This window comes from Mesoplodon densirostris, chromosome 1 (genome assembly GCF_025265405.1).
Source record: "Mesoplodon densirostris isolate mMesDen1 chromosome 1, mMesDen1 primary haplotype, whole genome shotgun sequence".
Taxonomy (NCBI): domain Eukaryota; kingdom Metazoa; phylum Chordata; class Mammalia; order Artiodactyla; family Ziphiidae; genus Mesoplodon; species Mesoplodon densirostris.
The window spans coordinates 149,238,607-149,252,559 of NC_082661.1; the positions used below are offsets into that span (position 1 = coordinate 149,238,607).

Sequence of the window (13,953 nt, forward strand, 5' to 3'; positions counted from 1 at the left end):
GCAACAGCTTGGCAAAGGAGTTGACTACAGAATGAGGCTCAAGCCCACTTCCTAACAGTTTGGCGAGAGTCCGCCGAGTGAGTTGCAACCCCTTTTACCAGGAAGAATCTTCTTTCCTTCGGCGCCCCCCAACACCGGAAGGGGAGAGTCCCAGAGGTTGTTTCCGTCCAGATTTGATCCCCTCTCCCTATCCTGGTCCCCCATTCACCAGGCCCAGCAAGCCCTGCCATGTCGCCCTTTCTCCACCTCCAGCCTTGAAAATGGGTACAAACAGGTCCTCAAACAACCTAAAGAGAGAGGAGCCTCAGGGGCTTAATCCACATCCCAGCGGGAGGGAGAAGTGGAGGCTAAGCTTTGCTGTGGGCGGGGACACCTGTGGTGGGGCGTGGCGAGCGCGAGGAGGGGCGGAAGCCTCTTGTTCTGCTCCCCGGGGTTAAAGGTCGGAAAGAACTTGGCTCAGACCTTCCGTGCCTGCGCCCCAGGGTTAACCCCAGCAGGTTCGGGGTGCGGGCACGAAATGGTGTGAAGGAGATACACAGCTCTCCATACACTGGAGAGCTAGGCAAGGAAAGGAGGGGGCGAGGCAAGGCAGGAACCGCCTCCCCGACCCGCGTGCACACACGCGCCCACCGCGGCTGGGGCTGGCTGAGCGCAGGCGAGTGTGAGCGCGGGCGAGTGTGAGCGCGAGTGTGCGCACAACCGCGGAGAGCCTCTGCCCTCGCCTCGCACCCTGCTCAGGGCATCTGGAGAGCCTGGAAACCTGAACAGGCTTAAAGTATGGCATGTTGCAAAGATGGTTTCTGCCAAGAAGGTACCCGCGATCGCGACGTCCTTCGGGGCCAGTTTCGCCCTCCTGCACTTCCTGTGCCTGGCGGCTTGGTGAGTTCCCCGAGGTACTGGGGGCCAGGGGAAGGTGGAGAAGGGGCCAGCTCTGGGTCCCCTCTGGCCGCCAGCCACCACCCCCCCCCCCCACCAAGGGCGAATTTGACCCTCTGGTCTCCGCTGTAAGGTCAGCGGCCCGGAGCCGGGCTTTGCTCTGACCACGTAGACGCCGAGAGCAGAAGGGGCGCGGGGTGCAAGAAGAGTGTGGATATTGGGGTCCGTGTGCGCGGGGTGCGCCTTTCCTGACCATTTCTCTCTCCCCCCGCCATCCCTCCGCCCTGCCTCCTTTAGTTTGGGGCAAGAGACTCTTTTCCTAGAAGATAAATCTGTTTCCACCTGTTCGCTGATCAATTCTTAAAATAACCCCATCCGCCCCTGTTTTTTTTTTTTTTTTGTGTGTGTGTGTGTGTGTGTGTGCGTTTGCAGTTTAAACGAATCCCCAGGACAGAACCAAAAGGAGGAGAAATTATGCCCGGAAAATTTTACCCGCATCCTGGACAGTTTACTCGATGGTTATGACAACAGGCTGCGTCCTGGATTTGGGGGTATGAACGATTTCAAACGCGCAAGTGTGTCCTGTGTGTCTCTCTCTGCGTCTGCCTGTCTGTCTGTCTGTGGAAATATCATTAGGTATGCGTTGCGTGCAAAAATGAAAAATCTCTCAATCTCTCTCAATCTCTCCCTCCCTCCCTCTGTCCCTTTCCCTCTCCCTCAGTCTCTTTTCTCTCTCTCTCTCCCCTCTTTTGATGAGACCTCTGACCAGAAACCCGCCCCCACTCGTACTTTTCCATCTCCCTGCCCCCTCAGAAGCTTGGCCTCTCCCGACCACCAATTACCTTCCAGGACCTGACTGCCGGGTGGGCGAGGTTGAAGGAGAAGTGTCCGTAATGGGAACTCGAGGCTCAGCTGCCCTGCTGCGCTGCGCCCCGAGAATGGACGGCCCCCTAACCTGGCCACTGCTCAGAGCAGGTTGCACTTGACACAGCTGATCCGAAATCCCCTGCCCTCCCACGCGGAATCAGTTCCTCTACCAAAACCTCGACCCTGTTCTGCCTAGGACAGGAATCAGGGGCACAAGCTGCCTGCTCTCCTAGAGAACCCCATCCTTTCCTATTCTTTTCTACCTTGGGATGAAAGTTTACTTTATTTGGAGAGGTGGCATTTACTACCCTCCTAAGACTTTGGAGTCGGGTATTTCTGCTTTATTTCTTCCTTCAGTAAATGTGTATAAAGGGTCTAATAGAGGCACATCCATTAACAGCACTGTTGTTCTTTTCCATATTCATAGCCCCTTTGCTTATGTAATGAGAATCTATGTGGCAAGCATTGTGCTAGGCACCAGGTTCAAAGAAATCTCAAGATATTATTCTTAACCTGAAACACCCCCTCAGTCGAGTTCAGAGAGAGAACATGTGTCTTCACCCAAGGTGTTGGCCCATGGCTTCTGACCACCAAGTTCCTGTTCTTCCCAGTACTCTGAGCTAGTTACCGTCTTGGGAAATGAGTTGAATAAGACATAGGCTCTATCTTAAAGGATATAGATAAATTACTGTTTAACCCTCACAGCAACCCCAAGAGAAAGCTATTACTATTCCTATTTTACAGATGAAGAAATTGAGGCTTGGAAAGATAAGCGACTGGTCCAAGTTCACAGTTAATAAGTGGTGTGGGCAGGATGTGAACCCAGATCAGGTTGTGTATTTAAAGGACAAACCCATGAAGACTGGGATGCTATCAGATACTCTGTGAAGAGTATCATAATATTAGAAGCACTGAAGCATTTCATTTAAGCTTCCTATGGAGGGTGCTTAAGAGATAAGAAGATGGGGAGTGTAGAAGGTAAAAGGGAGCAGCATGTTCCTGGGAAAGAGGACAGAATTAGACATTATTTCAAAGTTGTTTGGTCCCAGCCTATAAAGAATTGTTGGAAATAAAAGAGAAGTGGATAGATTAGAGCTGGATGAGTCTTTAGAGTCTGTCTTGTCTTGTTCTCCTCATTTAACAAAGGAGAACACTGAAGATTCAAAAGAGAAAGTGATTTATACAGGAAACATAGCATATTAGTGATAGGCTGGAATCCGGTCTTGGAATCAGGAGGCACTTTTTTTCTGGATTTTATTGAGAAGGTTACAGGGAGCCATTGAAGGTTTTAATTCAGTTTTTGCATGTTGACAGTGATAAAGATGGATGAGAAGGATGAAAGATTCTCTTGGTTCTTTTCACGTTGCCTCTCCAGGGGTAGGATGCTCAGCACCGCGTTTGGCTTCATGCAAATCTGAAAAGAGGCTTCCTTACAGAAGTGAATCATTTGTCAATGCACGGTCTTTCATAAGTGACTGGGAAATTATCACTTTAGATTAAAAATAATTTTGTAGAGAAGGTTTCAGATGATGTGATGCCATTTAAGGCTATATTATATCAATAAAAGACGATTTATCTGCCCATAAAGTTTTTAAGCTTGACATTTCAAGTAAAGAAAAAAATGATGGAAGTATGAAATCACATGTAGTTTAAATATTCATTAGTGAATTGATGTCCCTGAACCTAAATTAAAGTGAAAAGTTATCATTGAAATCATATGGTTTTATTATTTAATGTTGAAAATTAAAATCATATCTATGCAGTTGGTTATCATGCAAGTTATAATTCAAAAAGAAGAAGGGATCCATTGGAGTTGCATCTTTTTTACCAACTTCCCTCTCCCATGATAATATATAGACAATAAAATGAATGAAATCAACCTATATAAGACATTGCTGGATTTTGGTTAGCTGCAGTACTGCTAAAATGTTTCAAGGGCAATATCAGTCATCTTATTTGTCTCTGCCAAGTGATCTTCATTGCCCACCTGGAGATCCTTTTATAGCTTTATGGGAAGGGGTTGAATTCACGTTACTTTAAGTGTTAGCAGTTGATTAATTATTAATAACTTACCATGTAGCACAATTTTGGGGGTTGTTGCTCATAAATATTTGTGGTAAATGTAATTCATTTTTTAGAAGTGGGTCATTCTCTGTAAATACGTAGTATTCCAAATGTGACAGAGGAATAGTAATTCTCACCTGCAGAAAATGTGTAATCTGTTTACAAGATGTTATAAATGAGCATCACTGAAAATAATAAGAAAAATCATTGCTAGCAGAGACTCTTGGATGCCACAGGTATGATCCCTTCTTTGACATTTTATACTTTGTGGAAAGTTTGGCATTTTATAAATGAAATGAAAACAATTCAGATTTTGACCAGTGTGCTATAAATACAGATTTACTCCCTCGTTCCTTTAATCCTACTCCTGCTCTCTGTAGAGCATTTACTTTATATCTGTTTATACAACTTAGCAGTGTTCCATATAAAATAAAGCTAAAAGCAAAGATCTGAATTGAAATTGGAAGGTTTGTGATTGCTCAGTAGGCCAGGCAAGGGTTGAAATAGATTTGGAAATGAAATTATATATTTTTAACTCAGCAGCACAGATTGCAATGGGGAAGTAAAAGGAACTGAAATGGTTCTTGCTTTTCATCCCTCCAAGATCTCCTTTCCCTTGTCTCCCACATTCTCCATTAGAGAAGGAAAGGGGAAAGGTGAGAAGGGAAGGAAGGAGGCAGAGTGGGAGAAGCTAGATTGGGACATCTGAAGGGTAGAGTTCTTCCAGCCGTTGACACATCAGTCTGCTACCATCCAGAAGTAGCTTGCACCTGCTTAGAAGCAGCACACAGTAAACCATTCCACAAAGGAGCTGGAAAATCATCCCTTGGCTCGTATCCACTTTCAACACTATTACACACCGTCTTAAAAATGCATAGCTAATGTACTAACCACCAGGAAATAGCTTAGGAAGCCAGCCCGTACCCACTTCCATTTATTGAAGGATTATACAACCTTTTGTGCATGTCAGTCTTTTGAGGCAAATGATCTGGAATAATAAATGCTTCCAGATACATATAAACAGAGATGATTGCCTTAGATCATCTTCTACAATCTCTCTGAGACGGCAGTGGAGCACCAGGGTCAGTTTTGCAAGGTTGTTCACCAGCACAGTAGGACTTCAGATGAGTAGGGTTTTCTACAATTTTGAAAACATTTTCACATACAGTGTCTAATAAGATTATCACAACAAGGCAAAAAGATAAGCAGGGCAGGCATCATCCTTCTGTCAGAGAGGAGGCTGAGAAAAGTTGTAATGAATTACCCAATAACCCTGTAATTGACAAGTAATTGACAAGCAATTGACAAGGCAGGAACTCACTTCTCACTCTTTAAACCCTTAGGCAGCTGGTCTTCTGCTACAACCACTTGTAAGACTTTTTTGCATCCTTCTGTTGAACAAGAGTCAAATTTTCATTAACAGACCTTCTTGTTACTAAGTAGTCATTAAAATAAGCAAAACTACATTTCCCCCAGAGGAGTGAAATGAGAACTTTTATTTTAAAGCTCTAATAACATTTTAAAATGGAAAAGCAAACATTGGGGGAGTGTATACACTTAGGTAAATTTGGAAGAATTTTCCCACAGAAATAAAAACTTCTTTGCAGTGTTTTCAAATGATCTATATCTCAACCTAAAAATTAAACTGATGTGCCATGTGCTAACTTTATTAATTGAACATTGACAGAGAATATATTTTTGTAAAGTATATAGATGAAATGAACACTTGAAATGCCCAGGGCAACAGAAAAATAAAGCTTCATTCTCTTCTGACTTGTCACGTTCATTCATTCATTCATTCATTCATTTGTTGAACTAATAGATAGTGAGAGACTGTCATGTGCCAAGAACAATGTTAAGTTGTGAAGATATAATTCTGAATCAGATACAGGCTAAGCAGTGTAGAGAGATAAAAATAACAAGGACACAAATAATAAAGTAAATAAAGACAATGCTATGGAACAATCCAATAGTATGCTAGAATAAATCGGGTGAGAGATCTATTTCAGATACAGTGGATAAGGAAGTCTTTTAAGCTAAGACCTAAAGGTGACAGACATGGAAAGAGTAAGCAAAAGTTGTTCTCCGGCAGCAAAAAAAGCAAGTGCCAAGATCCTAAGGTAGATAATAAATGAGTGAGATTTAGACAGTGAAGGGTGTCCCGTGTGCCTGGAATCGAAAAGCAAGAGGAAGAATCTCACCGGACTAGCTTGGAGTTGTTAGCAGAGGCCAGATCATACAAAATCTTTGGTAAAGGAGTTTCCTTTTATGAACCTGAACATCACTGGAGATTTTTAGGTGGAGGGAATGACATGGTATGACTTAGATTGTAACATGATCCCTCTGGCTGCTACATAAGAAAAAGAAAGACTTAGATATAAAGTTGGAACAATATTAGAAGCAAGAAGACCAATGAAAAAACTTTTTATTCCTTGGTTCTCTCCATTAAGTTAATGGTAGCTTGGAATAAGATGGTAGATGTAGCAAAGATGAATATAAACGGATAAAAGTGAGATATATTTTGAAGGTATAATTCAGCAAAGAATTGGTGATGGATTCCATATAGGTGGTAAAGGAAAGGGAGAAATCAAAAATGACTCGTGGATTTTTTTAAGAAAATGGACAGAGAATAGTGTTATTTAAATTGGAGAGGATTGGAGGAGGAACAGTAATGGGAGGGAGGGTGAAATCAAGACATCCCTGGGTATGTTAATCTTAGGATACATGTGTGGCATCCTAGTGATTGTACTTGTCTGGATATCAGAGGAGAGTTTTGTCTGGGGTCATCAGTATGTAATGCTGTGAGAATATATGTCTAGAGAAGAGTATAGGAAGAGCAGAGAAAAGAGCCCACAGCCAAGCCTCAAGGAACATTGACAACTGAAATAAGGGCAGAAAACATAGAATTGTCAAAGGAGAATGAAAAGGAGTAGGCTGTGATATAGGTGGGCACTAGGAGAGTGTGAGTTACAGTCAAGAGAATGGAATATCTTAGGAAGGAGGTATGAGACACCTCTCAAGTTCTTCCAAGATATTAAGTAGATAAGAACTGGCCACACAGAGATATTTCATTTTATTCACTTTCATCAAAAATTCATTGATCATATAATATACGCCAGGCACTGTTCTAGGATGGCACTGGGGATACACTGGTGAACAAAGGAGACACTGTTTTCTGCCCTCCTGAGCTGATACTCTAGTGAAAGAGACAGAAAAGGAGCAACAGAAATAAGCCAAATATAGAGTATGTCAGATGTTGATAACTCCTATCAAGTAATACAAAGCAGGGGAGGAGGCTGCAATTTTAACTAGAGTAGTTAGGAGGGAGAGACTTAAATGAAGTGATATTTGGTTTTTTAAAATTAATTAATTTATTTATTTTTGGCTGCTTTGGGTTTTCGTTGGGGCGTGCAGGGTTTCTCTAGTTGCAGCGAGCAGGGGCTACTCTTCGTTGTGGTGCGTGAGCTTCTCATTGCAGTGGCTTCTCTTGTTGTGGAGCACAGGCTCTAGGTGCGTGGGCTTCAGTAGTTGTGGCACGCGGGCTTAGTGGTTGTGGCTTGTGGGCTCTAGAGTGCAGGCTCAGCAGTTGTGGCGCACGGGCTTAGTTGCTCCGCGACACGTGGGATCTTCCTGGACCAGGGTTCGAACCCGTATCCCCTTCATTGGCAGGCGGCTTCTTAACCAGGGAAGTCCCTGAAGTGATATTTGAACTATGATTCAAAGTAGGTAAGAGCATAAGCTGCATTTGGGTGGGGTCTTCTGGTTAGAAGTAACTGCGTGCAGACATGGTAAGCATGGAATTGTCACTGCAGTGAAGGTAACAGGGCTGAGGAGTAGGAAGGGGTCAGTGTGATATAAGGATGAGGTAGTATAAAGCTTTGCAGGCTGGTGAGAACTTTGCTTTTACTCTGAATCATATCAGAAGTAAATGGAGGGGTTGCATTAGGGGCGAGACCTGAACTGGTTAATTTTCAAAGGCTCACCTTGGTTGCTGGATTGGGAACAGTGAGTCAGGGTCAAGGGCAACTGCAGAAAGGTTTTTAGGATCAACCAGGCAAGAGATGATGGACATTTTGACCAAGTTGGTGGCAGAGAAGTTTGTAAAATTGTAAGAAATGGTTGGCTTCTGGCTGTTTTTCAAAGTTCTAGTTTACTGGTGACAGCTAGAATATGGGATGTGAGAAAAAGGGAGGTGTCAGGTGTCACTCCAGAGTTTGGGACTTGAACCTCTAGAAAAATGGAGCTGCCAAGACTGTGGCAGAAGCAGCTTAGGGATGTGGCTGAACAATTGTATGTGAATATGTTACATTTGAGATGCTCATTAGATGTAAAGTGAAGATAGGCTTGGAATTCAGGGATACTGGGTATGTCAATAATGTATGGTATTTAAAGCCATAAAACTAAAGAGATCACCAAGGAATTAATGGTGATAGGGAAAAGGTACAAATACTGAGCTCCGAAGTCCCGAGTGTTAAGAGGTGGGGAAAGAGGTGGAGGAATCTCTGTCCCAAGAAGACTGAAAAGTAGTGACCTTTGAGGCAGGAGGAAAACCTCAAAGAGAATGTACATACCAGATGTTAAATAAAGAAAGAAAACAGTATTTCAGTGTGGAGCAGGATTGGTTGATTATGTCTAATGCTCCTGGCAAACAAAGAAAGATAAGAACATAAAATGGACCACTAGATTTAGCAATATCTACATTTTCAGTGAGTTTGACAAGGGCAGCTTTGGTGGCATGATGAAGGTGAAAGTCTGATTGCGTGGGTTCCAGAAAGAATGGGAGGAGTTTCTTTCTGGGCATTTGTACAGAGGAGCAGAGAAATGGGCTGGTAAATGGAAGGAGAAAGTAGCATCAAGAGAGCTTTTTTAAAAATAAAAGAAATAAGATTTTTTAAAAAGTTTGTGGGAAAAGTGCTGTAGATAGGGAAAAGCTGGTGATATTGACAAAAGGAATTTTAGTGGATCCTGAGCATGAAAACTAGATTATAATAGATGATGGAGTGAATAGAAAGGGGAGAATTCCAGGCACTAGGCATAGGTATTTTCTTCCCCCAGAAGTTTAAATACAAAAGAAAAGAGAAAGAGGGAAGGTTGCCTTTTTTAAAGCTGTTTGTGTACCACTGGAAAGAGACAGGTAGAGAATAATATTAGAGTGGAGGGAAGGGATAACTGAAAGAAAGATGCCTGTGTGACAAGAAGAGACTGTAGAATCCAGAACACAAATTTACTTTCTTATGCTCTTAGTTTTTAAGAAAAAAGATGTACTGGTGCTAATATATATTTACAGGTTCTTCAAGGCAAGAATATGCAAAATGCATTTGTTGTTTCCTAAAATAAGCACTAAAAATCTAGATATAGGTTATCAGTAACTTAGTGGACATTTAGATGATATTTCACTGGGATGTTAGCTTTCTTTTAGATGAAAAAATACATCAACTTGCATTTCGTATATCATTAAACAAATAGCTGCTTTACTGTCTAGGCCTTTTTTATGTATTTATTTTAAAAAAGCTTCTGCTGCACAGAACTGGATTCTGAATTAATAATCCATGGTTCATGACACACTCCCATGATTGGTCCCCATATCTGTGGACCTTCTTTTTATCTATCCATCTATTCATTCATTTACTATAATAAAATAGAATACACTTAAATAATTAAACCTTGACAACTTACTCTGCTATATGGTCTCCCTCATCCTATTTGCCTGTCTTCCCCACTCAAAGTAACCACCATTCTGAGTCCTTTTTAAATTATTGCATAGCATGGGACTTCCCTGACAGTCCAGTGGTTAAGACTTCGCTGTCCAATGCAGGGGGTGCGGCTTCGATCCCTGGTTGGGGAGCTAAGATCCCACATGCCTCGTGGCCAAGAAACCAAAACATAAAACAAAAGCAATATTGTAACAAATTCAATGAAGACTTTAAAAATGGTCCACATCAAGGGGCCTCCCTGGTGGCGCAAGTGGTTAAGAGTCCGCCTGCCGATGCAGGGGATACGGGTTCGTGCCCCGGTCTGGGAGGATCCCATATGCCGCGGAGCGGCTGGGCCCGTGAGCCATGGCCGCTGGGCCTGCGCGTCCGGAGCCTGTGCTCCGCAACGGGAGAGGCCACAACAGTGAGAGGCCCACATACCGCAAAAAGAAAAAAAAAAAAAAAAAATGGTCCACATCAAAAAAAATCTTAAAAAAATAAATTATTGCATAGCTTTATTTGAATATCATTTTAGCTTAACTTTACTCTTTAATAAATTGAAATTTTAAAAATTTAAATTGTTTTGAACATGCTATTTACAATCTTTTGATGCTTTTTTCACTTAATTGTGTATTCCTAAGACTCATTCTTATTGTTGTATATTGCTATAGATCATTCATTTTGACTGCTGTGTGATACACTCATTGCACAAGAACAAGCTGATTCATCTGCTCTGTTGGCAATAGGCATTTTGCTTGTTTCCAGGATTGTGTTGCTGTGAATATTCTGGCCCAAATTTCCTGCTGTAAATGTGCAAGAGTTTCTTTTGCATATATATCCAAGAATGGATTTTTCTGGATCTTAGTGTAAGTGGGAGTTCAACTTGATGAGATAATGCCAAACTGTTTTCTGTGGTAGTTTTACAAATTCAGACTCCCATTTACAGTGAATATGAGATTCAGGATCCACAAACCCTTCAACACTTTGGAAAAAGAATATATATGTGTGTATATATACATATATATGTGTGTATATATATATACACACACATATATATGTATATATAAATATATATATACTTGAAATGGTATTTTAACGTGAAATGATTTGCATTTTTCTGATTTCTAATGTGGTTGAACATCTTTTCAAATCTTTATTGCCTACAAGAATTTTCCTTCTGTGAATTACATTTTCATCTTTTACTCACATTTTATTGTTGTTTTTAGTACTTTATTTATTCATTTATTTGATGCCTTTAATATTTAAAAAGTAGAGCTTGATTGATAGGATCATACCATAAAGGAAGCACTAATCTTTAAGGTCATCTAAATAAAGCTCTATAGTTATTTGCTTTCTCAACAATATCAGTAGACATCTGTTCCTTGTTTAATATGCAGGAACGCTAGTTTTTCTATATTTTGTAAGTGACAAAGAGAATTAGAGCCTTATTTAAATATTTCACTAAGATTCCTTGCTGTTGTTGTACCTCTTAAGTACTTTAAGTCTCTTGATTTGGGAAGACACATTAATAGTGTTTTGTAAGATGTAGCTGGATGCATGGATGTAGGTGGCTGAAAACCCAGAAATCTTTCCTCAAGCGCATGACTGGGGAGGCAATGTGGAGAACAGGGAATGAGTCGTTTCAGCATCTTCAGAACTGCTTAAGTCTCTTTCCTGGGTGTGATAGCAAATTGGATCCTATTACTGGAGAAGAAATTAAAAAGTGATATTTTTGTCCAGGTCTCTACAGCTGAAGTAAACAGTGGGGAACTTTGTGAAATGTTAATTGCCTTCCCACTTTCCAAGCAAATAATAAAGTTATTAGATTCATTAATAAGATGGGAGTATTCCTCTGAATTTGATCCTGGTGGTGTTGGCTCCTTCTTTCAAAGACTGTAGAAGATCACTTTGCCTTAGGAACTGTCCACTATATTTGGGGGATTAAAAACTATTTCCCTATTAGCAAAGTAGTAAGATTTTAAAATAAAAGATGTCTTTTATGTTACACAAATGCATAGAGAATTATGAGAAGTCCTTCCAAGCTGAAAATTATCTGGTTTCTATGTAATTATGCTCTTAGGAGGGTTGATTTGAACATCCTAAACAGCAGTGTTAGAGGAAGCGTCTCTAAGAATTATTCTTAATTGCATAGCGACCGTGATTCATTGGAAACTGATTTATTGGAAACCTATTGCATGTAAGTCCCGGGATTTGTTCAGGGAGAGGGTATAAATATAAATAAAACACGAATTCTACTTTAATCAGGAAATATTTTTAGCTTAACTGATGTAACAAATGAATCCCAGTACTTTTTCCTTTGGGGAGATTTTAAAATCACTGCTGGAATGATATTAGGAACACAATCAAATACATAGTTTTCACTACCTGGTATGTGTAAATCACTGTGCTCATTTGGGATTTCCAAGAGGATTAAGATTGGTCTTTGCTGTTACGGAGAGAAAGACTCAAGCAGGCTATAATAAGAATAAGAGCAATGCATAGGAAGAGCTGCAGTAGTAACGTAGTTCAGAAACTACTCATGAAACAAAATGGGAGAGGTAGGTATGGCATGTTATGTACTAGATAGAAAATTATATGTAAGTAATTAATGGTTGATTTATTATTTAATGATATAATTAGCATAGTACATCTAGAACATACTTTGTAGATCAATCCAGGGGGTTATAATTCTGGCTCTGGAATATAATATTTAACCTCTGTGAGCTCAGTTTCCATGTCCATAAAATTCTCATGAAATATCATCCCTGGAGGGTGTTGTGAGGATTGAATGAAATAGCATATAGGAAGAGCCTAGTATCCTGCTTGGCACATAGTAGGCCTTAAATAAATAGTAATAGTATCTTTGCTTATTGTTCTTTGGGAAGAACCCCATTTCTTGAGAGCAGTTCCACACATACATGCCCCTTGATCTGTCCACTCTCCATCCCAACTGCCACATCCTTAGTCCACGACACCGTCATCTCTCACCTGGCCTAGTACAGCAGCCTCTTAGAAAAGCCTTCTTCTACTCTTGCCTCCCTATAATTTGCTGTCCATACAACTGCCAGAGTGATTCAGATCATATATTTAGATCATATATTTTCCTTACGTCAAATCTTTGATGGTCTCCCAATGATTATGGGACACAAATCAGACTTCTTACCACAGCCTATAAACAGAGGTAGAGCTGGACTGCATATCAGAGGGAGAACACTTGCGGAAAGAACACAGGACAGATGATTAACCTCTGTGTTCATTTGCTTCAGCTGCCATAACAAAGCACCACGGACTGGGTGGCTTAAATAAAAGCAAGTTTATTTTTTCACAATTCCGGAGGCTAGAAGTCCAAGATCAAGATGTCAGCAGGATTGGTTTCTTCTAAGCTCTCTCTTCTTGGCTTGTAGATGGCCATCTTCCCTCTGTGTCTTCACATGGTTTTTCTTCTGTATGTTTCTGTGTCCTAATCTCCTCTTCTTTTAAGGGCACCAGTCTTAATACATTAGGGCCCATCCTAGTGACCTCATTTTAAGTTTATTCCCCTTGTAAGGACCCTATCTCAAAATATAATCTCATTCTGATGCACTAGGTGCTACTTCAACATATGAGTTTAGGAGGAACATAATTCAGCCCGTAACAACCTCTCTCATGAAGATTTATACAAGTTTAAAACAGTGACAATAACATATTATAAATATGTTGCTTAAAACATACCACTTTCAGAATATGGCCAGAAAAGTAGGTGCTCTGTCTGAGCCTTTCCCCTTGAAGTTCTCCTCACCTGAAATGCATTCTCTCAGCTCTTCCAAAGGCTCGTGATCATCATCCAGATATCAGTTTAAAAGTCACTGCTTTGAAGATTGGCTAAATAATCTAGAGTGTCTTTCCCAGACTCTCACTCTGTTACTGGCCTCTTTTGTTTCTCTTATGAATGACAGCATTCTTCCATTTAATTCATTTCCTTATTATTTATACTTTCACTCCCCCAGTAGCATGTTAACTCCCTGAGGCAGGGAGCTTGCGAGTCTGGTTTACCATTGTATCACCAGGGCCTAGCATGGAACCTGGAATACAGCAGGTGGTCACTCAATAAATGTTGACTGAATGGGTATCCGAATGACATTTCTCTACCAATTATACGTTTTTAGGATCTCATTCAATCTCAAAGACCTTTGTGATCTTAAAGCAAATACTGAATAATGTCACAAATACCAAGCAGTTTTCAAGAATCATTGAAAAAGTAGTATGTTATGTAAGAATTTGAAAAGATTCATTATTATCATGGAATCATTATAACCTTAAGAATTAGCATAAACCCACACACCTTAAAATAAATGTATAAGGAAAAATATGATTGGCCTAAATCCTCCCTCTCCTACCCTTCCCCCACTTCAATAGAACACCTATGGTATTGATATTTTACAGGACATGGTTTGGTAAATAAATACTGTTCTAG

At 40.8% G+C, this 13,953-nt stretch overlaps 1 protein-coding gene across 3 annotated transcripts in view; it reads left to right on the top strand.

The window, feature by feature from the left end:
• Nucleotides 1–782: 782 nt before the first annotated feature.
• Nucleotides 783–13,953, top strand: part of GABRA4 (gamma-aminobutyric acid type A receptor subunit alpha4) — a 66,340-nt gene continuing 53,169 nt past the window's right edge. For 2 of the 3 annotated variants that reach the window (XM_060110426.1, XM_060110435.1), the window contains exons 1-2: nucleotides 783–811; nucleotides 1,309–1,427. In XM_060110426.1, the coding sequence (XP_059966409.1) occupies nucleotides 783–811; nucleotides 1,309–1,427 (148 nt within the window). Of the gene's footprint in view, nucleotides 880–1,308; nucleotides 1,428–13,953 lie in introns of all 3 variants that reach the window. The other variant, XM_060110415.1, reaches the window with a different exon arrangement.